This window comes from Thamnophis sirtalis, unplaced genomic scaffold (assembly GCF_051295495.1).
Source record: "Thamnophis sirtalis isolate CommonGarterSnake01/CBP01778 unplaced genomic scaffold, rThaSir2_p1.2 scaffold_5, whole genome shotgun sequence".
Lineage (NCBI taxonomy): Eukaryota > Metazoa > Chordata > Lepidosauria > Squamata > Natricidae > Thamnophis > Thamnophis sirtalis.
Genome location: NW_028261385.1, coordinates 121,154,566 through 121,180,032, shown reverse-complemented (window position 1 = coordinate 121,180,032; position 25,467 = coordinate 121,154,566). Strand labels below are relative to the sequence as shown.

General features: G+C 35.4%; 1 protein-coding gene across 4 annotated transcripts in view; it reads right to left on the bottom strand.

Moving 5' to 3' along the window:
* Positions 1-25,467, bottom strand: part of EHBP1 (EH domain binding protein 1) — a 255,492-nt gene that overhangs the window by 80,993 nt on the left and 149,032 nt on the right. For all 4 annotated transcript variants that reach the window (XM_087716798.1, XM_014064362.2, XM_087716799.1 and 1 more), the window contains 4 exons: positions 23,972-24,150; positions 23,335-23,383; positions 17,139-18,014; positions 14,747-14,890 (listed from right to left, as the gene is read on the bottom strand). In XM_087716798.1, the coding sequence (XP_087572924.1) occupies positions 14,747-14,890; positions 17,139-18,014; positions 23,335-23,383; positions 23,972-24,150 (1,248 nt within the window). The remainder of the gene's footprint in view (positions 1-14,746; positions 14,891-17,138; positions 18,015-23,334; positions 23,384-23,971; positions 24,151-25,467) is intronic.

The following is a 25,467-nucleotide window of genomic DNA, read 5'->3' as shown; positions in this document are numbered from 1 at the left end:
AAGCCAACTGTGGATTATAATTATATTGGTTGGGCAACATAAATAGATGCCTTGCAATATAGCCCTGTGAGCCACAATTTCTTAAATATGTGGAATAGATTAGCTTGTTCATTTATTTAATAAAATTTAATCCTGACTGCTCATGGCAGCTAGTTTATGCAAGGGGAATATAAAATGAAGTTTGAATGATGCTAAACCAGACATGATCTAATCATTACAGAGCTGAAAGCAGGACTGCTCTAATTCTCTTCCCTCCCATGTTTCTGGTAACATCTAGTACAGCAGTAACACCTGAAGTGAGGACATTGTGTTATATAACCCCTACAACTTGGCTGACAGTGAGGAGGCAGGCGAATATATAGTTCAATAATGTCACAATCCAGGTTCCATTTTATCTAACATAAAACAATCTAGATGAGGGAATAGAAGGGAAACTCATCAAATTTGCAGATGACACTAAGCTGTCAAGAATAGCCAATACACCAGAAGACAAGCGCAAGATCCAAAAAGATGTTGACTGACTTAAACACTGGGCCCTATCTAACAAAATGAAATTCAATGTAATAATTCAATGTAATAATTAAATGTTTTACAGTTAGGCAAGAAAAAGCAAATGTGTAAATACAGACTAGGTGAAACTTGCCGTAATCTTGGTGTCCTAGTGGACAATCACTTAACTATGAGCCGATGAGGCAGCAACCAAAAAAGCCAATGCAATCCTAGGTTGTATTAATAGAGGGATAGAATCAAGATTATGTGAAGTTCTAGTACCAGTTTAAAAAGCCTTATTAAGACCACTGCATCCAGTTCTGGTCATACAATATAAAAAGATGTTGAGACTCTGGAATGAGTGCAGAGAAGAACAATAAAAAAGATTAGGGGGCTGGAAGCTAAAATATATGAAGAACAGTTACAGGAATTGGGTAAGTCTCATTTAATGAAAAGGACTAGGGAAGACATGATAGCAGTATTCCAATATTTGATGGGTTCCTACAGAGATGAACGGATCAAACTATTTTCTAAAGTACCAAAAGGTTAGACAAGAAACAATGGATGGAAACTAACCAAGAAGAGAAGCAACCTAGAACTAAGGAGAAATGTCCTAATGATGAAATCAATAAACCAATTGAACAACTTGCCTTCAGAAGTTGTGGGTACTCCATCACTGGAGCTTTCAAAAACAGAGTGGAGAGTTATTTATCTGAAATGGTATAGGGTCTCGTGCTTGAGCAGGGGGATGGACTAGAACACCTCCAAGGTCTCTTCCAATTCTATTATGCTATGTTCCATCCCCAAGCTCATATCTACATCCCCTTAAAGGAAGAAAACAAATCTAGATTTGATAAATAAAGAAAAAAAGGGATTTGCCATACAACGTGGTTCACTTAAAGTTAAGACGTTATCCCCACTCCATCACAGAAAACTATTTTTAATTTTAAAACTTTAAGATAATCCCCCACTATGATGTGTCAACAGAAGCTCTGCAGTCTTCAGTCTACAAAAGAGGGAAACCTTGACAAACCATATAATTTCCCCTCTTTCTAAGTTGGTTGCATACATTGAGCTACCAAATTTGAGTTGCAAAAAACCAGAAGAACACTGGATGGCAGCAAACAGACATAAGAAACTCTTTGCTGCCATCTAGTGCTCTCCTGACATTTGATAGCCCCAATGTTACATTCAGTGAAAATTTAAATTGACACATTGATTGAAATATAAAAATTTAAATAAATCCATAAACTTCCATATTTCACAAAGGTAACGCACTAAAAAATTTATCTTATTCCTCTTCCTGGTATATTTCATAATGATCTCTACTTCTACTATACTGATATTTAGTAAGGAAAACTTTCTACTATTTAAAGACAAACTCTTCAAGAATAAATAATGTAATTCCTTGTTTCCGTCTTAAAAATATATTTGTATGCAATTTTTATATTTCACAGTTCACCGGCATCTCGGCAAGCTTTCTTCCACTGCTTCAATGGTGCTACTTTTAATTTTATCCTCCTTAGTCCTTGTAATTAAAGTGATCAGCAGTGGCATCCCAACGGCTTTGACATAGCAGCAGCCCCCCTCACAGATTTCTGCTTTTCAAGGGAAGGAGGAGAAAAAGAACTAAAGTTTCATTTCACAGGAACAAGAAAATCAAGCCTCTCCAATCCTCAACTTTATCCATTTGTTCTTTCAGCAGCCTTTGGATCTTAAGAAACAGATAAAAATGGCTGCCATTAGGGGGTCCTTTTTGTACTTGCCGCAGACGCAGTGACTGACATTATTTTAGCCCAAAATTCCACTATGGCTTGTGAAGGTGAATTAGAATGTGACAAATCGTCAGTGCACTTGGTGAGAAGATTGATCTCCTGAAATATTACTGAAGAAAAATAACAATTAAGATCAACATGTATGGATATGTGTGTGTTATCAAAGTACATGTTATGAAAGAACTTGTACATGGCATCTTTTTTTTTTAAGCACAACAAAGAAGTTTCATCAGCCAGAATTCTACCCACAGTACTCTGACCCTTTTCACATTTTTTTCTGGAGCATTTCTACTGATTTATTATTTTCCTTTGTGTTAAAAGTTATTCAAAGCTTTATAATCACTGTATTTGTTTTAAGAAGGCAAACTCTTTTTCAATCACCACACCAGAGAAGTGAAAATGCGATATTCATTAATCATAATGGGTTTATATAAAAGGTAAGTGCAACTTTGCATAACATGGAAAGCATTTAATAGGACTCTAACTCTGAAAATCATCCATGACATGCCCCAATTACATAATCCAGCTAAGAAAAAGAACTTGACTGCCACCCTTTCATCGTTAGACAGGAAGAACGGCTTTGTTATTAGCCATTTAGAAGGAGAAAGAATTTTGTCCTTGTCCAGAGGCAAGGATTACCAAAAAGGTATCTATTCACAAGCCTCAGAACAAAGAAGAAGAAAAAATTAAAAATCTACAAGATTGTTAAAAATTGGCCAGGCTGGATTTTTACTTCAAGTTTGATCCATTCTTGTTTGTATAAATAGGGGTTGGGGGTGAAACATTAAAACTGTTTAGCCAATCTTTCCAAACCATTCCCAACTTCTCTTATGTTGGTTTATAATATAACCAGACATGCTCATAAATGGCCACACCTGCTCATTTCTCTGGGGATGGCCTGATCTCTGCCTTTTTCAACAAAGAAAGGGGGTCATGTAGGGGAAATCAGCCTTTCTTGTTGCAAAACAGAGTGGAAAGTCAAAATCTTTTTCAAGTTTATCCCATCTGGTCAGATTAAATCCTAGATCACTCTTGGGATTACATTATTCTTTCCTTCTCACTACAGTATTAGAATAATTTCACAAAATACACAAATATGATTATCAGAAATTCAGTTGATAAATTCTGGGCAAAATTGGATGAAAACGTAAGAGCTGAATGTTTGGATTTTAATATCCAGAGACAAGTTTAAGCAAGAAGCAGCCAACAAAAGAAGTACAAACACAATTTAAAAATATTTTTGGCTTTCATGACCGACAGTTGGATCCAAGTGCAAGTAGCTTCCCATTTTGTTATGTAATTTGAAATTAGGTTCATAATGCTAATTACACAATGTGGCACTATTGTCCTACAACAAAATCATTAGCACACATGTTATGTTACAACTATTCAACAGCCTTTGCAGAACAGATAGCCATCAAAAGTGCAGATCGTATGTGAAAGCTTGGCATTTGTTTATAGCACACTGCATCTGTCTGAAAAAAAGAAATTACAACTAAAAAAAAAAACGCCTTCAAGTTACAAAGAAAAATGGGCACTCTGGTGTAATCTTACTTTGCATCTTGTACAATGCTGCAGTTCTGAGAAAGATGACCCATGTGATAATTTAATTCTTCTTTTCATTCTGAAAGTGATAAATTCTTAGTTTACTTTAAAAAAACTATAAGAAAAAAAGAACGGCAGACTAAGTAAGTCTCACCTTGTGCTACTTCCAAGGCCTCTTGCTGATTGTCTGGCTGCTCTTTTGTGGGCAAAAAAGAGCTGAACGCTCTTTGGCTCCTTAGATCTGGCCCAACAGATACCCTGCCAGTCATGCACACGGATCCAGCTTAAAACCCAGGGAGAGCCTAAAAGAAGCTAGTCAAACTGGCACCTACTCATGCAGAAGGAGATAGATTTGTCATGACAGGCTGATTATTCAATGTAAAGAAACAGTTTAGCTTTTCTAATCTGGTACAAATACATCTTTCTCAGGGAAAAAAAGTAAAGGTCTAGCGGTTCAAGTATTTAAAGCAAAGAAACCCAGAAAAAATTGTAACGTCAAAGTGAACCAGAGGTATTTGTACTAAAGCATTCTGCTAAACAACACCAGAGGTCTATTCAGATAAATATGATTCAATCCATTTAACTCTTGGAGGCACCATTTGAATATACATCCACTGAGGTAGTTTTTGCTACCCCGTACCAATTATAAACAGAAAGTATGTTATTTTAAGGAAAAGAGCTGCAATCGTTTGCATATAAAAAGTGAAGTTTTTACTCTTTATGCCATTTATAATCAAAGGACTTATCAATCACAATAGAGATTTGAAGAAAAATCTACATACAGAAATATAAAATATACCGAGTAAGGAAACTAACACTAGTCATAGCACCTATAGAAGCTATGCTATTTCTGGGACAGATTTTGTAAATAAGATGCTAAACTATATTTTAGCCACAAGGTTAATTCATTATGGGTGTATGAGGGGTTTTTTTTTGTCCAAATGAGGACAATTTTGGAAATTTGTTTACAGTCTTCTTCCAAGAGTTGACAAAAGGAAATATTGTATTATGAATCAAGTATTTTATTTATGGGCTGGTACACCAGAGATTTTAGCAATAGAATAATCCTTTAAAATTATTAAGGATAGGAAAACTTTTGTCATTTAGCAACTTTAGTTCCTTTTCCAGTTCCTAGAAGGTAACCTTTTTTGCCAGAAATGTTTTTACCTTATCTACTCACATAGCTCTGTCCAAAAAAAATATAAAGGCAACTTCTGAATGCATTTGAAAGTTTCCCTCTCTCTCTGTCTTACTGAAAGAAGGGGGGGAAAAAACCACCTACAACCAATAACTAACCTTCTTACATGTGATCAAACTGGGAAGGACAAATAAAGGCTATATGGTTTTACAGTTCTCATTTTATGTTATTTTTCTAAAACCCTGCAAACGGCTGGCAGTGTGTTTTTAATGGAAAATACCAATCACCTAGGATCTATACCTAGCTTTTTGCCAATAATGAGAAAACTTCACCTTCTGTCCCTAGCAATTCTTAGGAACTCTTTTGCTGTTATTCCTACAAATCCAATTACAGATTGTTGAGTAGCTAGTGGAGTAAGCTTATTGAGAAGTGTCACATCACTAAGTCGTGCGTATGTGTTTCAGTTTGTAATGTGGTCTGAGCCGCTGTAGAGGTGTCAACTTAAAATGCAAGTAAGTAGCAGAACAGGGCTAATCCCAGCCACTACTCCCCTGCAGCCAAATTGTAGCGCAATGAATGACAGTGGAAATGCAAAGATGCCACTGTGCTTATCACACACAGCCAGATGGCCGACCTGGATCAATGCACACATGCCACGATCAATGCATTTGATAAAGAATTAAGAAGAAAACTGTACATGTTATCAAAGAACTTGTACATGGCATAATTATGATTCTGCATGTGCTTACTGATGATATTGGCGACTTAGAGGCAGGTGATAATGAAACTGATAGGAAGAAATAGCTTCAAGGCTATAGCATATGGCCTCGGCACTAAGAAATCTTGTCAAATAGTTCAGAAAGCTTTTTAAACTGTTATTACAGGCTGCTCATAGTGCAGGCTGGTGGTGACATTTCTTAAAAAACGATTAGAAATGTCAGAAAGTTGCAATGAACAATTTACTTTCAGAATACTTTGGGGAATAATTAAGTCATGGGTTGTATCTGCACACACCACTGAAAATTCACAGGCAATATCATTATTTATAGTACTGGTATGAAAAGGAGTAGCTTTAGGTAGTTTCAATCTCTTGAAAAAGGAGTAGCTTTAGGTAGTTTCAGTACTCTTGAAAAAACAATTGTTTGGAGATTGGAATTCAATTCAGTTAAAAGGCATACTAATTATTTAAATATTAACACAACTCTGTTTGTTCTTATGTAGCACAGAAAGAAGAAGAAGAAAGCTATTCTTCCTTATCTCCTATTATGCAATTTGTATCAAAACTGTCATAACCGTGGTACATAAGGGAAGATAGCACATAATTAAAAGAAGCAGATAGGACAACAGAATGTGGCTAAAGTTGGATATTCAATTATATTGCAGGTAAGATACTTAATATACAAAATCTCAGGCTCCAGTTGATAGATGTACTGTCTAATCAACGCTTCAACATAACGTAAGTGCTCTCATTAGTGTGAACACCTTCAGGCTAAGTAGGCCTAAATCCCTTAATATTGCTTCTGAAATAGAAAAATCTGCCCTACTATTCTGGAGCCATGTATCTACATAATATCAATTAAAAGAGAAAGAGGACACATGGGAGATCTCCTCACAACTTTGTTCAGGTGACATTTTAAACATGGTATATTGAGGTCACTGTGAAATGTCTCCAGATAAAATTCATTCACCTTTCAAGTAAATAAAAGAGGAAAACTATTACGGAGGTTTTATTTCTCTCAGCCACAAAATCTGAACCATTTTAAGGAACTAAAATTTAAAGCAGCTGCTGGGGAGAAGTTGCCTTAGTATTCCTATTACTGTTCCCTCCTGGAGCAGAAATTATCCTATCTGCAGTGGTAAGTAGATATTTATTTTCAAGACTATTATTGAAAGAAAGATATCGCTTCTGATTTTATTTGGAAATGGATATACTTGGCAAGTATAAAACTGGAATTTCAATTTGTACTGACAAACCTCTGGCTATTAAATTCTAACAACACATAGAGTGCATAAAGAACTGATGGCTTGATTAGCTCTTGTGGTGCAATTGAAGGAGCTGTCTCTCTCACAGATTCTCCATTTTGAGAAACTCTTTGATCTCTGTTCAAGTCAATTCATGAACATCAACTGACAAGGCTGCATGAAACACCCCGATGGTTAGGCCCAAACTCCTAGAAAACTATTTGGTGTCATTAAGGCTTCCAGAAAAAGCAACTGCTGACAAACTCTTGATTCCGAAGCCAGCAGACAATTTTAACAGAATGCGCTGTTAAAGTAAGAAACTTTCAGTCAGTGAAATACAATAATTTCTCCCTATTATTTTATAACATGTGGAACCATTAAGTAGCAATAGTATAATGATTTATTCGTACATTATCACAAACGAATATGAAAACACGCATACCTAATCTCTTGCACATAAAAGGATTTATGTTATTATAACATCAGTTTTTGTTTTAAAATATCCTATTCTTATACTCTGCCGCAATGACAACAAAAATAGAACCAACATTAGATTTATATTATGCAAATTGTAAATCAATACCAACATGGGGAGCTGTTGAAAATGATTGTATTACTGAGAGAAGACACATTCTGACCAATGTCCCGTAGGAGATAACACAGTTTCCCCGCCTCTTATTGTTTTCTTTAAACAATAAGTGTAAATATGTTTTAGGATATACATTTAGAAATTTGAATTGAAACTTATAATATACCAGATACCTAGATTCTTCACCCAGTTGATTTGATTTTTAAACTTTAATACTAAAATTTATTTTATTAAGGCCAGTGCTAACATCAAAAATAAAGGAAAAAAAGTCAATAGTTTGTGATTCTAGTAGGCCAACTCAAGGTCACAAATTAATGTTCACTTTTTATTGCTAATATAAAGTTATTGTCTTAATTTTTTCTATTAAGGAAAATATACATTTTGGAAAAACACATATAATAAATAAACGAGACAAAAATACTTTCTGAATGATCACTTCAGTTAACTATTTACATGAAAGTTTTCCTTGCTCTGACCTCCTCTGAAAAAAGAAAAAGTTGTTTAGAAGAATCCTACTTCAAAGAGTTCATTTTTGCTCCAGTTCCTGTCAGAAACCTTAAAGTAGAAAGTCACTGCAATGCGCTGGCACAAAGAATCCCTGCGGCTAAAATCAAACAAAGCCCAATTAAACTAATCATAACGACCCAGTGAACACAAGGAAGCTCACCTGGTATTTCTGGACTTCTTGTGTGAAATTCCCAACTCTACTTAGTACGTGGTACTATAATTACCCTGACCAAAATACTGTGAAATTACTGCTCTGATCTACTAATGGCTGCAAAAATCAAGCCGCTGTGATTTGATTCCAAGGGGCTGTAGCAAGGTGGCGCAATCCTTTCTGACAGAGATGACAACTTCTAAAAAAAATTTGAACGGGGGGGAAAAGGAAAATTAATGGGATGTGGGTTACATTGCCAAAGACTCTTCATTAATTACCAATTTAATCACTGCTGGAGGCATGACATTACAAAATCTGGCTGAAAGTTCTAATAGATTATGAAGACCACCTAAGTAGAGTGACCAAGAAATGTACAAAACAATTAATACTGTTTCAGCACTATCAAAGAAGCTCAGATTATTTTACATCAAGTGAAGCAAAAGAATTAGTAGCTTCACAGTGCCACCACTAGGAAATGTAAATACAATGGCACACAATTAGTAATGCACATGTGACTTTTCGTTCAAGGCAAAGCACATATCCTTGGGAAAGCCAGAAACATGATAAGGAGAACAAAAGAAACATTTTTAAATGAAATGAATAAAGATTTAAACTCTACTGTCATGCATGCTGAGAAATGCAATGAAACATATGGCTCTGGGATGAAATGAAAATGCAAAAACATTTATGGTCATTAGTTGCAGTACAAAAAGAGCATCCCCAGTGGTTAAAAAAGGAGGGGTTCTTACAAAACAGATTTTTTTGGAAACAGAGACCACTTCCTTGGCAGTCTTTAAAGGACAAACAAGAGGAAAACATATAAGTTTTGGATCTAGGTTAGATTATGGAGCTTCCGCATGATCTCATTTAAAAACACACTGCTAAATTGGATAGCAGGCATTTTTGTTATTCTCAGATGTTAAGCAGAATTCAAACAAATCACCATTTTTATCATAAAAAAATTATGATTGCTATGACTGAAGTAATGACAGCTTTGCTTATTTTCTATAAAACAGAAAGAGTCAGTTGTAGAACTAATTGCTTCATGTACTTCCAGATCTTGGTTACATAGATGTGGTTTAATATTAAACATTTCTTTTTATTCTGCATAACCCCCCCTTCCAATTATGGCTTGTAGATATCGGAGATACACAGGCTAAACTCCATGTTTGTAAATTATGTATTTTGCCCTTTCTCAGTCCCCAAAACACAGTACAAACAATAGATAAAACAACAGACAGTGCAAAAATTCAGAACATTAGAAACCTCCTTCATTCTTCAATATAAAATTAGTGTGAGATCATTTCCTCAGTGAAAATATATCAATCTATATATATTACTATTTTAATCAGAATAAGTTCACTTTTTATAAGTGTCCCTCTGCAGTTCCTTGTTATTTTCTCTCACAAAGACAATGCAGCAGAAAAAAGTGTCATAATCATAATTTAAATATTGTGGTGAATACTCTTAGCACGTTAAACCACATTTGTGAGTTTTTAGGGGTCTATTTGGAAGACAAATATGGCTAATAGTAAGTTATGAGCTCCCATGGATTATCAAATAATGTTCAGTCTTTTTATCAATTAGGTGGTGGTAACTGCTTCTTTTGTAATCTAAAGACAATCTGGGGATCATATTTAAATCTGGTGACAATTATCAGCATGACAGATTAGACTTCCAACCTTAAATCAATATTTTCCAATTACCATCAAAGGGGCAAGGTTGACATAATATAAAATCTCATCCATCAACATGTTTAGAAAGGACACAAAGTCTGTTGTAGGTTTAACTGATAGTAGCCAGCTGTATTCTCTTACATTTCTAATTTCTTAAAAATAAATTATTGATAATCTAAGCCCTAGTAATTTAGAAACTTGGCAGTGCTTTTTAAAAGTTGTTTAAAAAGAGTAATTTTACTTTCTAGATAAGGAAGAAATATCTTCTATAAAATATCTTCTATAACTTCTATAAAAACCTACAGCAAACTAAAAAAAACTTTTATTCTGTTTTTTTTGCTTAAATCTAGAAATATCAAAACCACTATTGGTGTAAGTTCATTATGATCTATCACTTTTTTTCTGGCTCAGACAATTTTAACACCTTTCTAATGAAGCTCAAGCCTTTATACAACGGAAAATATTGAGCTCTTTATAGCTTTTCCGCTGTAAAATTCATAGTGATAAAATTCATTGCCCTAATATAATTATATTTTGTTTGTATAATAGTGATCATGGCTTTGGGGCAAAACGTGAAATGAACCAAAAACAAGCAACCTGATGATAAACTTGCTCAATATGGAAATACTTTGCTTTAAATGGCGCACTGACACTGAGGAAACAAGCATCCTTCTTAAATTTCAAAACACAAACACTGCCCCTTCTACATTTGTATTTGTTCCACTAAAGTTTTGTGAGAATGTTTCTGGAAGCTTTGGGATTCTATAGAATGTGAAGAAGCTTTACTGATTTCTATGAGAAGACAAGTTTGTTTATACCTTCCAATATGCAATTGGCAAGAATTTGGGCTATGTTCCAGAGCATAGTAGAGTTCCTGTGGCTCATTAGCATCTGCATCTGTGTTATAACGCTGCCGGTTCTACCGCTTTTGTACATATAAATAAGCAGGGACTATGTTGAGAAACTGTGATGCTGCTTTCATCATTTTGCGCTTCCTGCTGCCATGGCCTATCATAACAATGCCACCATCTCTACAATTAAGCTAAAAATATTTTTAAATGGTACAAATTACATACAATTACCAATTTTTCAAGAAGGATGTAAGGCAGTGTTTCTCAACCTTGGTGACTTTAAGTCCTGTGGACTTCAACTCCCAGAATTGGCTTGGGGATTCTAGGAGTTGAAGTTCACAGGACTTAAAATCTCCAAGGTTGAGAAATACTGATCTAAGGTGTTTTAAGCTTCTCAAGATTATTGGTTCCTAGGCAGTAATGGGTCAATGCCTAAACCCAATAAGCTAGTATTTCTTCAAAGAAAAATATTTATCTTAGAGGTTCCTTGGTGCTAGAAAGGTAAAAAGTAGTATTTTATTTTCTATTAATGCTGATGTAGTAAAATGATCAGGAAATTGCTATTAAATGTCTATTGCCCTTTGCAACATCATTTGCTGCATTGGGAAGAAATAATGCAAGCTGATTTGTAAAATAAATATCCCAACAGACTGAGTTCAGATGTTGCTTTTCTGTTGTTTTTTACATATGGAACGACAACATACATTTACACTATGGTTTAGGTTAGTGTAAGAAAACAGCCTATCCCATCTGCCCAAAATGATGATTCAAGGATAGGATTGAGTCATGCTTCGAAAAAATTGTGCTGTTCAGCTCAGCCTTTCTAGTCTCCCACATGTCCATTTTCCATCTAATCACAACAATAAGTGTGCATGTGGATGTTTTTCGCATCTACTTTTGTCTGACTTTTATACTTTGCACTGGAATTCCAGAATGATAAAATATCACAATATTTGATAACAATGAAAGCTGACCAGCTTATAACCAAATAAGCTGACACTTGAAATAAAATTTCTAACAATACTGTAAGATCCACCAAATTGTCTAAGACTTTGCAAAGGACTTGATGCTGAAGAGCAGTAGTATGGAGAGCATATGAAACAATAGTGGAATGCAGGTAAATTATACAATCATGTACATGCCGAAGAAAATTGTTTTCTTTCTTCTAATTTGATCACCAAAAGAAAAGAAATAGAAAGAGATAAAATAGGAAAATGAAGCACATTTCTTTAGAGAACGGGGTTTGTCCTAACATCACAAAAACCCCTTCTCCCCCCCCCCACACCTGAAGACAGGTTTTTCTCTAACCCAGCATTAACAGCAGACATATGCAATTCTCGCAGCGTCAAAGTGTTTTTGCTTTTACAAAGAAGGAAATTAACTTTGACAAGCACGCACCCTTGGTTATGCTATGTTACATCTTTGCTACTAGTATCAGCCATTTTAAGATGTTTTAATTGCCTTTAGCTTATCTCAGACAGGTAAGCAAATATCATTTCCAGTGATTTTATAAATGCAGATCCAGGCTTATGTGGGAGAACCAAATACTTGGAATAATTTTGAAACCAATTAGGTATTGCCTATCTTTAAATAAAGAAAGGCCGCTGAAATTGTGACAGCAACAGAACAAAGCAGATTTTTTTTTAATATTTCTGTTCAATTACATCATTCCTGGTTAGGTAATCACTCCTTGCAAAACACTGAACTATTATGATGATTGCACATGTGTGAAATGTTTAAAGAGATAAAAAAATCTGAAGAGAAAAGGAAATAAGTGGATGACTAAAAATGATTAAATCTAACTTGGCTGAATGGGACAGCCAAAGAAATTGTTCGTTTAGTATTTCCTGGAGCGTAATCGGACCAAAGTCCTCAAGAATATTCATTCCACACCCTCTCCAGGAGAAATTAAGAAGAAGTGAGCTACTGATATGAATACATTAATTAATTTGAATGCAACATTCTCATTCACTACTAAATGCCTTTCAGTTTTAAAGCCTCCAGGTACCTTACAAAACATATAATACATCATAAAACTAAAACATCAGTTCTAACTACTGGCTAAATGTATAGAAGCCAAAGGATAAACAATAAAAATGATGTATGTAGTAAAAAAATAGCATGCATTATAATTCCAGAAATGGCCAACTAAAGTAAATAAAACCAATTTTGAAGTTACAAAATTGGACCACTTCTCATTTTTGTAGGGTATTTTACAAGGTGGGGGTTACTCAAAATAAGGTAGTGCCTCTCATATAAGACCAGGATTATGGGCTAACAAGGAGAACTCATAATCTTAGCAAATAGGCAGATTCATAAGCATACTCCTATGTTGAATGTAATCATGGATCAAAACTAACACTTCTGTGTTGTCCATTTAATGCCAGTTAGCACCACATTCATTTCCCATGTTCTCAATTAAACTAAAGACAGAGTAGCCCAAGTTTCTTGAGGTTGTCTGTCTTTAGGCAGGACTATACAAATCAACCAAAGTTGTTCAAAGATGCTTCCAACTCTTCCTCCTTCTTATTTTTCTACAGATTTTTAAGTGCCTCTGTGGTCACTTGTCATTTTTTTCTCACTAAATGATCATGCTCTTCTCCACCCCACCCCATCACAAAAAAAGAGACAGATACTAAACTTTGAAACGTGTTATTTCTTTTCATGAAGTAGCAAATGGACATTTCTGAAAAGAAATAAATGGGAAATTAATTTTTCACTGTTAAGGTAAGTTGGAGTAAGTGTATACCGACCCTACTAGAAAATATTATTCTTAAATAATGATACAATTGCTCTTCCTCTCAGCTACTAATAGGACATAATAAACACATTACAGCACTATGAACAAAAATGGGCAAATATGTATTCCCTCCCAAGAGACATGGTTTATAGCAAAGATGGGTAGGGGTACAATTAAGGAGCACAGTGTATAGTGTGTGTGGGGGTGGGGGAGAGACATTGGATAATTGTTGAGATAAGGAGTACTGCAGAAAGACTGTCCATTGTGAAGGTTAATAACTAAATAATAAAGACTGAATTTCATAAGAGTTATATGCAACACTGAATATATTAGGACTTTTTTCTGCAAGTATTTTGGACTCCAGAAATACTTCGTTGTATGTATATAAAGTCTTGATTGTTAGCAAAACAATAATATAAACTATCCTAACCACCTGCCATTCTAACAAAATTAACAAAAGATAGATGCTCCTAAATTATGGCTCAGTTGCGTAGAAGGGAAATTATTTTTAAAAGATAAAAATTAGTATGAAGCCAGTAATTAAAAAGCTCCTAACAGTTTATACCCAGAGAAATGCTAGTCAAGTCAAGACAAGACAAGACCGGTAGGATTGGGGCAAGGCGATTTACCCCAGCAAATACAACTCAACTGTTTTTTTGAAAGAAAATTTTGGCCAAACGGTAGTCATTAGCAAAATAACTGCTGCAGCACTCACACAATTTCTCATGTGCAAGTGTTAAGAATTGCAAAATTACAGCACATGATATGACACAATAAGCAATCTCTGCTTTGGGAAGGATTGCATAAAAATTTAATTAGCTTTCATCTCCAGAGATTACAGACCTCTTCAGGTCAGCACTGAGGTTACTGGTGGAGTAATAGGCAACTGCAGCTGCCTCCCCATTGGACCCAGGTTTGCTTAGCCATCAGAATAATTCATTCTAATGATAAAAGGAGGGTCACTGTGACAAACAGTATTGGGTGGATTGCTGCAGCATGACAGATAACTTTGCTTTTCATCTGTTCAGTATCTTAAATCAGCTGGCACTCAAAGAGCACAGCTTTCAACGGACTTGCGATCTTTCCTTGGCCTTAGTCAGTAGGGAAATAATCGGCTCTTGGTAGGAGAAGGACAATGCTCAGCATTCGTAGGATAGCAAGAATCACCCATAAATAATTCTCTGCTGTTTTCTCCATATTTTGCTGTTCTGGTGTGTTACAGCCAGCAACAGTATCGCTAACCAAAAGCACATCCCCATATCCAGACACAAAGGTAAAAGCAAATATACTTCTGTATAGATCACAATAACGAACATTTCTTACATCAGTCAGTTGCTTAGAGCGGCCTGGGACGATTGAACTGGAAAACTGTCTGTTTCCTGCCTTTAAAGCAGCATCTTTTCTTGCTTGTTCCAGCAGGACTCTTGCACGTTCTTTTAACTCTTCTTGTCTTGATAACATTCGTTGCTTCAAAATACATAAAAGGCAAAATATGTTATGTTGAAAGACAACAAAGCCCCAAATTAGCCTACCTACCCCATAGTACTGTATTGCTCTGCTAAGAAAAGCCAAGGTACTTTCCAAGAGAAATAGAAGACGAAAAACCAAATAGCAGTGAGAGAGGTTGCTTGCTAGTGGCTTAAAATCTACTTTAACCTAGAGGGCCATAACAAGTTTCTACAGCATCCAGAGCAGTGCATTCCAAAAGCTAACAAGGCCAGGATTCCAATTTTTTTTAGAGGAGAATTATATTTAGAGTTCCAGTAAGAAGCTGTAACTTTTATTTTTTCCCCTTAACTACCACCATCCAGCCCTCAAACGGCAATTTTCTGGGACTTATACATTAAAGGAGAGTTCTAGGTATGCTGGTGAGCTGCAGGCAGCTTCCTGGCTGCCCCATCTAATGTGGGACGCATCATAAAGATCCAGTAATTGAAAATCGCTGCAACTGTGAAGAGGCTGGGCCAAGCAAAGAACAACGGAAGTTACCCCTTCCCATCTGACCTATATCAGAAATAACCCGGTTATAAATTAGCAGAATTTTCATGGGGCAACAATACTCCCCAAAAGAAGTCCAAGCATTTGTAGCCTCATTGCGGTGTGTTAGACTGGTTCTGCCTCTCTTGCTCATCAGTTTAGCTTTGTGCCAGATTGTCTATTGCTTTGCTTCAAGCAAAAGAGAGGCTGGGGCATCTGCAAGAATAGGTGTGTGGAATAGTTGGTATAGAATGTGTTAGGGAGTCATGTCAATGTTTAGGGAAAAGACCTCTGGTTACATCGTCTTCCCCTCTTTACTTACTATAGCAGAGGAAGTTACAGTATATCAGAAGAGTCTTCTAAGGTTTTTGGTAACTAAATATTATGGAAGTTAAAAATACTAAGTGAGTGAAGATTGCCCAGTGGATAAGTAGAGTGAGACAATGTCTTGAGCATCTGCAGCAGAAGCAAACAAAATTGACAATAAATAGAATAATCATTTAATGATTAATAATTAAAAAGGTGCGGATGACAGTTGATTACAAAACAAGAGGAAATGCCACATATTACCGATGTTACCAAATTAGAATCAAACCTGGGGTTTTCAATTATATATTTAAGCATCCTTTTCCCAACATAACCTCAGTTTTTTAAATATATGCAGAAGTACTTTTGTTTATGCAGAATAATCTATAGGCATGGATCCTGACATCCTTGCACTGCCTGAATCTCCCTTTTAATTTTTTTTAATGAATCATGCAATATGTGATAAAACATTGTTTGATGTACACATTAAAATATTTGGGATGAGAGCAAGAAGCATCCTCCAATATTCTATAGCGATTCTAATTTGTCTAAGTAGCGCTTTATTTTTTACATGCAATCATATATTTGAAACATGAGTTGGAATTGGATGAAGAGAGAGAGATCAACTTGCTATGCGCAACAGAACTATAATGACTGCAGACTAGTGCTGTAATCATGTAGTTAGTTTGGGAGGATTTGTTCCAGTCAGTTGTTTAAAAAGTCAGTTTGACAACAGTCAGATAGGAGAAGAGACTTGGGAAAAACAGAGTCAAGGGCACGCAGATTTCAGGAAGGGAGAGTGATCTCAACCAACCAACATTGATGTTGACCTCCCCAAGAGATATAAGAGGGTGGCTTCCTTCCCAGTTGGGAATAGGGCTCTGGCTAGCATTCAAAAGAGACCAGAACTGTAGGCTGCATCTGTTCCCTTGTCCTGTATCTGCTCTCTGGGGCAGTTTCATTTCAGAACTAATCTTTGTTGAGCTTCTTGGGAAGGAGGCAATCAGAACTGGGGGCCAAATATGTCTCCCATTTGTTAGGAGAATGGAAGAAGAACCCTCTTCACGGGATTAAATTTCATAACATCTTACTGAACTCTTTTCCTAGAAGATTGTAGAGCTTAGGTCAGTATGACTGTAGGAACCAGTTGTTGCCTTACCTAGTAACCTCTCTGCTGAAGCCCCATTTGTATTTGAGTTTGCAAATGCAATCCCCCATACCAATCTCATATTTAACAGGGCAGACAGGCGTATCAATAATGGATTTTTAAATAGTAGTATAATGAGTATTTCCCTTCCCACTGGAGTAAGACAATTCTAGGTGAGATCCAGATTCATCAACTGTGAAAAAAGTGCTCTTTTCATGGAAATTGATTGCAGGAGAAATTGTAACAGAAGTTATAATATTGTGAAAGTAGTTTCTGATTCCTTACCTGTGCAGTTTTTCCAGGCAGATCTGTTGGATGTATCACTGTTTTGGCCTCAAACTCTAGCTTAGTCTCCAGTTGAGTATCTAATTTATTAATATCCACATCCCTATTGTTGGCGCATCCAGATTTATTTCCCACATCTAAATTTGTTTTTTCAACGTGTAACTCAGAATCCATTTTTCTACTATCTCTAAGGCTGAGGTGCTCATGTTTTCCAGGTTCTGAGAAACAAATGGCAGTGTCACAATTCTGACGTCCTTTTTTGTCAATATCCTCATCTATAGTTGTGGGAAGTGGATCCCTTTTTAGATTGCTGATCTGCATGAGATCACTTAGGTCTAGAGTGTCTGCTTTGAGAAGCTTTTTCCTTCCCAACAGGGGCTGTGTTTGTGCTGTATTGTTTTTTTCAGGTTCTGCTATTCTCGAAATCCTTCCCTGTTGTTTTTGTGGTTGCTCTGCATCCCCTGTAGTCCTGTGAGGAGGAGGAGGAGAGGCCAAACTTGGTGACTCAGCTGTATCTTGAGGTTCTCTGTCTCTTTCTGACTCTAGAGTTCTGCTGTCATTTACAAATACCGGGTCTTTCTGGAAAACAAAGGCTGCCTGCTGCAGTTCTGGCTCTCGTTTTAGGTCACTTAGTTCTGCATAGAATTTTTCCTGGTCAACAGAGCTGTTTGTGTCTGTTTCATAGTTGCCGACTTTGTATGTGCTTTTGCTACTATTTTCTTCAATCTGAACTACATTTAGCTCCAGTCCACTGAAATGTGCCCGTATTTGATACAGATAGGTCATAACAGTCAGCTTGTCAGGAATGGCTAACAAAACCATGTCAGAAGGTTCAAGTAGCCGGGATATTCCCAAGTTAGCAAATCCATCATATGCCTTAAAAGAAGAAGTAAAAACAGAGTTAATGTTTTTGATATACAAAACCTCTGGAATGTATGATAATTGTCAGGAGACGCATAGGATTCTGAAAGAGATTTCCTAGGATTTCACCATTTAATAGTTTTAAATGAAATATGGACAAGAAACTACTGCCATTAAAAGTCTCATGATGCAATCAGTAAAATGGTTTGTTTAAGGTAGAGCACAATCCTGAAAACAAAACAAGTATTGATTAAAAACATAGTAACTTCAAAGTAGGCATGTAAATAGACTAAAATCGGAAGCACTTTTTAAATGAGTCTTTCAGTCAGAAGAACTCAACTTACATTTCTCTTCTCTTTAATGTTGCTGTCAGGTCTAGCAGTAGGGATCATCACACTTGAGCTGTTAGTTATGACCCAAGCCCTTTGGAGCTTCACTGATTGATCCTGCCACTGACCTTAACTACCACCTACAGCTATCTGGGTCCAACACTCTTAACAATGCAATCCATATTTTTAATTTTCATGCCATGTCTCTGGGATCTTGATAATACTTTACAGGGATTGTAGGAGAATCAAAATGGCAGACACCAAAAGCATTGCATGTACTTTAAGGCAACTTCAGGCAAGGCTACCTTCTAAGTGCTCAAACATGATGACTCAATATAGGTTTGAACAAGAAGGAATTGCTATCTTGTTGACATACTTGACTTTCTTATAAATCTGCCTTACATGTCTAGCAAATGAGATGATATCATTTTAATGATTCTACTATTTTTAACTGCTGGAAAATGTTTATTGATTGATTGCCTGGGGGGAAAAAGGTGTCTTCACATGAAAAATGTAGCACAGGCTACAACCATTCTCCATAGTATCAAATGGTCAATATGGAGCATTTTTTGTGTGGAGGATAATATACTGCTTTGTATTCTCACCTGAAATAAAAAATTGCATGCTCCAATCTGTCAGCTAAGAATTGAGGTGACCTGGAGCAATCACAAAACAAGATGATATTCATTCCATTTGGGCTATATGCTCAGTAACCTTTAAAATATTGATTTTAACAAGATTTGTTTGGTTTATGTCTTTCAGAATATCACACTGACATGCTTCTAATATATTATTGCTCTTGGAATTCCTTTTATTTCTATATCCTGATATTGCTTATTTACCATGTGCATTGTGAGCCAATTTGGATGTTTCCATTATGGAAGAATGGCATATAGAAATTAAATTCTAATCAATCAATCTGTGTGTGTGTGTGTGTGTGTGTGAGAGAGAGAGAGAGAGAGAGAGAGATGCATAATGTAATCAAGAAATAAAATGCAGCATGAGCCATTGCAGATGGAGACAAGAGTAAGCTCTACTCTCTCATGTCTTAGAGGCAGAAGCAAAGCATTTAACCTTTTTTGACAGAAAAATGTAAGATGGTACAATCCATCCTAATGCACACATCTACTAAAAGATTCTTGCGACGTATAGGTGTAACTTCACTTGTAGTGCTCTAAGTATTTGGTTCCAATGATGTTTTTCCACTAATGTAATATAATTTCTCAGCTGACCAGAACCCCTTGCCCATGTGGACCAATGCAGCCAATGCAGAAGGTACACAATCAGGTACAGGGAAAAAATAATAATGAAAAGTCCAATAATGAAAAGATGCGGCTTGCTGTAATCTTTTGCTAGCAACGATTATTACAGGGAATTTTAAAATAGATCTTCTATCCAGCAGAATTTAGTCATACAAAGCCCCAGCAATTAAAAAAAATAGCCTGTAGCTGGAGAAAAGGAAAAAAATCAACCCAATGACATGCAGACTGGTTTTTAAACTAAGAAACTAAGATAACAAAGATAGAAAGAAACCTGATACTAATCCATTGTGGGATTTATGCTAGCTGACCAGCCTTCTATTAGCCATGAAATTGCTGTCATTTAGTTTGGATTGGTTAATTGGATAACAGAAAACAACAGCTCATCTGTGCTGTGTTAAGGCCGCCTGTTTGTCCGTCCGTCCATCCGTCCATCCATCCATCCATCCATCCATCTCCCTTCCTTCCTATTTTTCCTTTTAGAATAGGCACTAATTAATTCATGTCTATCAAACTGCTATGGAGCTTTAAGCTAAAAACGATTCTACTACTCCGATTCCATTAAAGAATGTACTTGCATCAAGTTTTTCTAGTCTTGGAGAATCACAGCTGTTTCTCAATTTACAGGTAATTATTACTATCCAAGGCAAGGCTGGGAAAAGTATTGTATTTCAAGGAAAGCTTTACCAAAGGGACTGTGGGCATAACTTCAGCTTTATAGCTACTTCTGACAAAAACAGCACAAGTTTTGCGATTTCAAAATGTCTTTCCAATAATTAAAAGAAAATGATATGAAAACCCACAGTCTGACTGTGAGAGACAGGGAAAACCCAGATTGTTTTGAATAATTAAAACATGATGCAAGTTATGACTGAGAATTCTTTGCAACTCTGACATTATTACTGAACATTCTCTGCTCAATGACTAGGTTTTCAATCTGGAAGGGCTGTTAGATCTGACTGGAAATTAAACTAATTTTATTAATATGCTCCAGTTTTTTTTACATTACATTGGTTGTTTTCCTACAAAAAGAAAACTGTCTAGCTCTCAGTGTGCAATGTTTCTACACCTTTCAAGTTGGATTGCAGCATTGTGTTGCACTGGGTATTGTTCTAAAAGTCTGAACATAACTTATAATAGCTTCAAAATGGATCAGCCAGACAGTGGAAATAGCCAGCTGCTATTTGATTCTCTAGTGGCAGAGCTATCAAATCTAGAATGGAGAAATATGGATGACACCACAGATTTCTGGAAAATGTAGGCTAGAAACCTGAATTTGAAGCAAAATTTTAAATCCTACTTAAGATTGAAATTTCAGATGCCATAAACCTCCAAATGTTCTGATTTTAAAAACCATCCTCATCTGATGAAAAATAAAATGAGGGTGGTATCTGTGTTTGCTTGTTTGTTTTGGCTTAGTACAAACATAGTTTCTCGTTATCCATTCAATTGTTTTTGCTGCTATAAGACCTTGAAGAAAATGCCAAATACATTCTGAAGACAAGCAAATAAATGGTGTGTGCTAATTGTTATTGACAGGCATTAGATGACAGATAAATGACAGATATCAAGTGAAATTAAGGAAAACACCAGAAGAAGTATTCTAATAATCTGCCTAAACAAGTTGACATACCAACATGCTGGTCAAGGCTTTTTTGCTTCCTCTTTTTATAATGGTTTTACAGATAATCCGAGGCATGTTTATTCAGAAACTGATTCTATTAGATTCAATAACATTTGCACTGAAAAAAGTAATTTCAACATTGTAGCTTTACATTATAGAAATGTCTTAGGTGAACAAGATTGTGTGGGATAGATTTTTATATATGCATATATAGATATTTAGAGAATGACTAATATCAAAAGTTATCTTATTCAGAAAAAATTAATGAAAAACAAGGTGTCTTCCAATGTTGTTTTGTTGTTGAAGTTGAAATTGCTTTGCCGAACTTAATACTTGCAGTTGAAGTCCAAACCCATCAAATACTTACTTTTCCTTACATCAATTTCTGGGACAAAATATTGTAGGAATTTTTAAATAAGCATATCTCTTATTATTTTAATTGGTTAGTTGTTATATATTCATAATAGATAATACAATCATAAGATCAATTCTATATATTATTGGCTACTTTTCCCAGGGTTGTGTTCATTCCCATCAAGGACACACAGGTTATCGGACAGAACTGTGTGAGACCAGGAAATAAATCTGCAGGAAGCTCACTCTGTAGAGCTGTCAAGCAAAGGGTTGCAAAGTGATGAAAGAAAATATATATGAACAGATGCACACAGCATAGCAAAAACAATTGCTTCTTTAATAAAGGGCAATGCTATTTTCTGAGTAGCTGGCTAAGGATTTCAGTATTAATTTCACCTTTTTCTAGTCACAATTTTTATAAATGAAAATGACTAAATTGATTTGTTGATTTCAAAGTATTTGTTCAAAAGCAAACTACTAGGGTAGACATTTTAAATATATTTTTGAAAATGATACAAAAGCATCCCATGCTAGTTCAACCTTCATTATGGTGTTGTGTTTTTTTTTAAGATGGCATATATGTTATTGCAACTGCAGTTGACAACTTATTTTCTTTAACTTATTTTTATATTGAAGAAGACACATATGCAATCCATACATAGGGTGGCATAAGGAATATTTTATTCTCACATACGTTTCTTATATGAAATCTATATATGGAATTTCTCTCTCAAACGATTTCTCGTTTGTTCTCTGCAGGAAGAAGAGGGAAGTAAAAGAGCTTGTTTTCCTTCTGAAACTTGAATGTTGTGTGTTAAATTTTAAAAAAAACGATCAGTTAAAAAAGTAGAAAATCATACTATCTAATGAAAATTCAGTGAATAAAACAAACCAAATTGATTTGCTGTTAGTTTTGTTGTAGTCTAATCAAGTGGAAAATGAGCAATTTTTAAATGATTCCCTCTAGGCCAATGCTCTGGAATCTTATGGAAATTAAAATATGAAATTTCTACAATGAGTCTTGAGTAGTAAAAGCAGCATTAAGTACCAGCCTGTCTTCCTGTGATTCTTAGATTGAGTCTCAAACCACTGAACTCATTTCCTTTGTATCAAAAGGGTATTAAATTACCTAATATTATTGAGGATTATAAACCTGGACCCAGAATACTATCAGACAATATTTCATTAATATTTTTGCCTTACAAAAATCTTGTTTCCAACAATAAAAAAAAAAGTTCCCTATTCTGCACATTATAAAAATGCAATGCACCTTATTGCTTTGCTTAATTGACTGTGGTGGATAAAAGCCCATGTGAAGTTTTATCTCTACTTCTCCTCCTTTCTTAAATAAAAGCTAAAGTCAAAACAGAGCTTATTATAACCATACCAGTGAAGTCTTTCATATTAAAGCAAAGGCCAAGAAAGCCTTGAGTCAAGATAATTACTGAACAATGATATTTTTATTTATAATTAAATTATTAAAGAAAATAGGATGATAAAAATACCTACTACTCTCTCGTACTTTCTCTCCTTTGCTCCCTCTATTAATTAGGGACTACAAAGATGGTCCTCAAATTCCAACCAGGATTTGTCATGAATGTTACAAATCATGACAAACCAGACTTAATAATGTGTTCAAGAAGTACAGTCTGGGTGGGAGGTCTAATTGTGGCCTTTTAAAACAAAGTCACTCCAAAATTAATAAAAAATCTTCCATGATCCAGAATTGAAGCTATATCTGTTATCCCTTTCCTTCTGTCGATGCTTACCTTTTTGTTGTTCTCCTTAATGTCTTGAGGATTCAGGGACTTGTAATCACTGAGGGGGAAAATAGCACAGTGGGTATGTAAAATACTTTTATAGTAAAAAAACACCCGTTTTTAAAACAAACCACAATTTATAGCCAATTACAATTTAACATAAAACGCCAATGTACAGTAACTAGCAATTTCACAGCGATCAGGAAAACTAATAGTGTAGAAAATTAAAAGAATAAATACATAAATATAAATAAATATAAAGACTGTCTGTTCCATTGCCTGAAGTTTTCTATGTAAAAAAGAGAAATTAAGGCAGGGATTTCAGGCTGGCTATGACAATCACATTTGCCATTGGGTCATCATTGGATGGCACGTAAGAGCTCCAGGCTTATTGTTTCATCTCATTTTAACAATAACCTAATTTTCATAAATATCTTGAAGTCAGTTGCTTTCCTGTGATTAAAAAGAATAAAAACATGCCTACAAAAATGAGAAATGGCTATGGGTTTAGAACAAAGCCTCAGAAATGGCACAATATAAAGTGATTTACCCATTTCTGACCCACTCCACAAGATGGCACTTTTGAAACCGAAAATGAACAAAAGTAAGAAATGGAACAATTTAAACGTAAAATGTTCCTACTTACATTAAGTCAGGTCTAAAGTGATGTAATATTGCACAAAAGGATAAACCATTTCTCCAAGATGTAGTGAAATTGGTGATTTTTACTCCACGGTAGTTTTTTGTAACTTCTTTACACCAAGCAAGCAATGACTGACTAGCATTTGGCTTTCTCCCCAAAACAGGACTTGGTAATGGGCTTGGCTGGAAAAAAAAATCAGAGAAAATGGGAAACGCATTAAAGAATTAAATGGGAGATGAGAATTAACATTAATTGATCTAACTGGATGATTTGCATCCTTTGATGTCAGTTAAGGTCCTTCAAAGCTGTCAGTTTACAATCAGGGTAACTTGGAAAAAGACAGAAATTCAAGTCATTATCTAGAGACTTAGCCTTTGGCTCTTGTCTCTGAAAGATGTGTTACACAGGATTCCAATGTTACATGAGAACTGGCCAATTGCATTGATGAAACTACTAGCCTAAATTGCTTAAAGTCTTAAGGCATATAATTGTGTAGTCTAGTTATGTTACACACCCGTATGGAGATTGTTCAAAATCAAGTCATGTAAAAGCATCCCTGAGGTCAAAGCTGATCGTAATTTATTTCACAGGCATGTACCTGCACACACACCGACATACACACATAAATCAAAGTCAAAATATGAGCAATACTATGAAAATCAAATGAAGGCCTAACATGAAATGATGGAAAACGGGATCCTTTTGAAACATCAGCACCTATTCTTTCAGCTTTTCTAAAAATAAAAATTACTCTTGCCTTACGGCCATTTCTTTCATACTTAAAAATATTTCTTACATGTGCTTAACTGGTGAGAGCTGCTCATCTGGAATGCATCCAAAACTTTCAAGCATTAGTGTAAAGAAAAAGAAGAAGAAGAAAGGAAAAAAAGGACGACGGTCATTCATGGACATTAATGTAATTATTTGGCTTTAAAAAAAAATCCAATAAGCAAGCATCCAGAATGCCAAATGTGCAGAAACTGTCAAATTGAGAGGTTAAAAAGAAATGTTATTTGATAGTTCTCAATGGCATTATTTTAGAAAGAAGTAGGTCTATCCAGACTATCTTTCAAAGACCAATGATGCCCCCGCTTGACTAAAGCATGCCAGTGCTAAGCAATTAAAACTGTCAACTTCATACATATTATGATTTATGCTTTTAGTGCTTGTGGGGCCGACTGCTTCCAGTTATTGTAACAGAAATAGTACAAAGGCAATTTATCATTTTTATTGACTGTTAGACTAGCAACCTGTGGTTAAATAAACAAACCCACAGATAACGTAGGATTATACTACGTAACTCACATATGCCCTTCAGCAGCACAAATACACAATGCCAGGTAATTTGCAAAAATTTGATGTCATTGCTGTTTAAAGTTTTAATACTTGGATGTAGGCCTGCAATAATGATGAATAAGAGCAAGTAGCAAACAATGATTGATTTCTCTAGCTATGAAACAACGAACAGTGTAATAATTGGTAAGCCTGTGTAAAAGTAA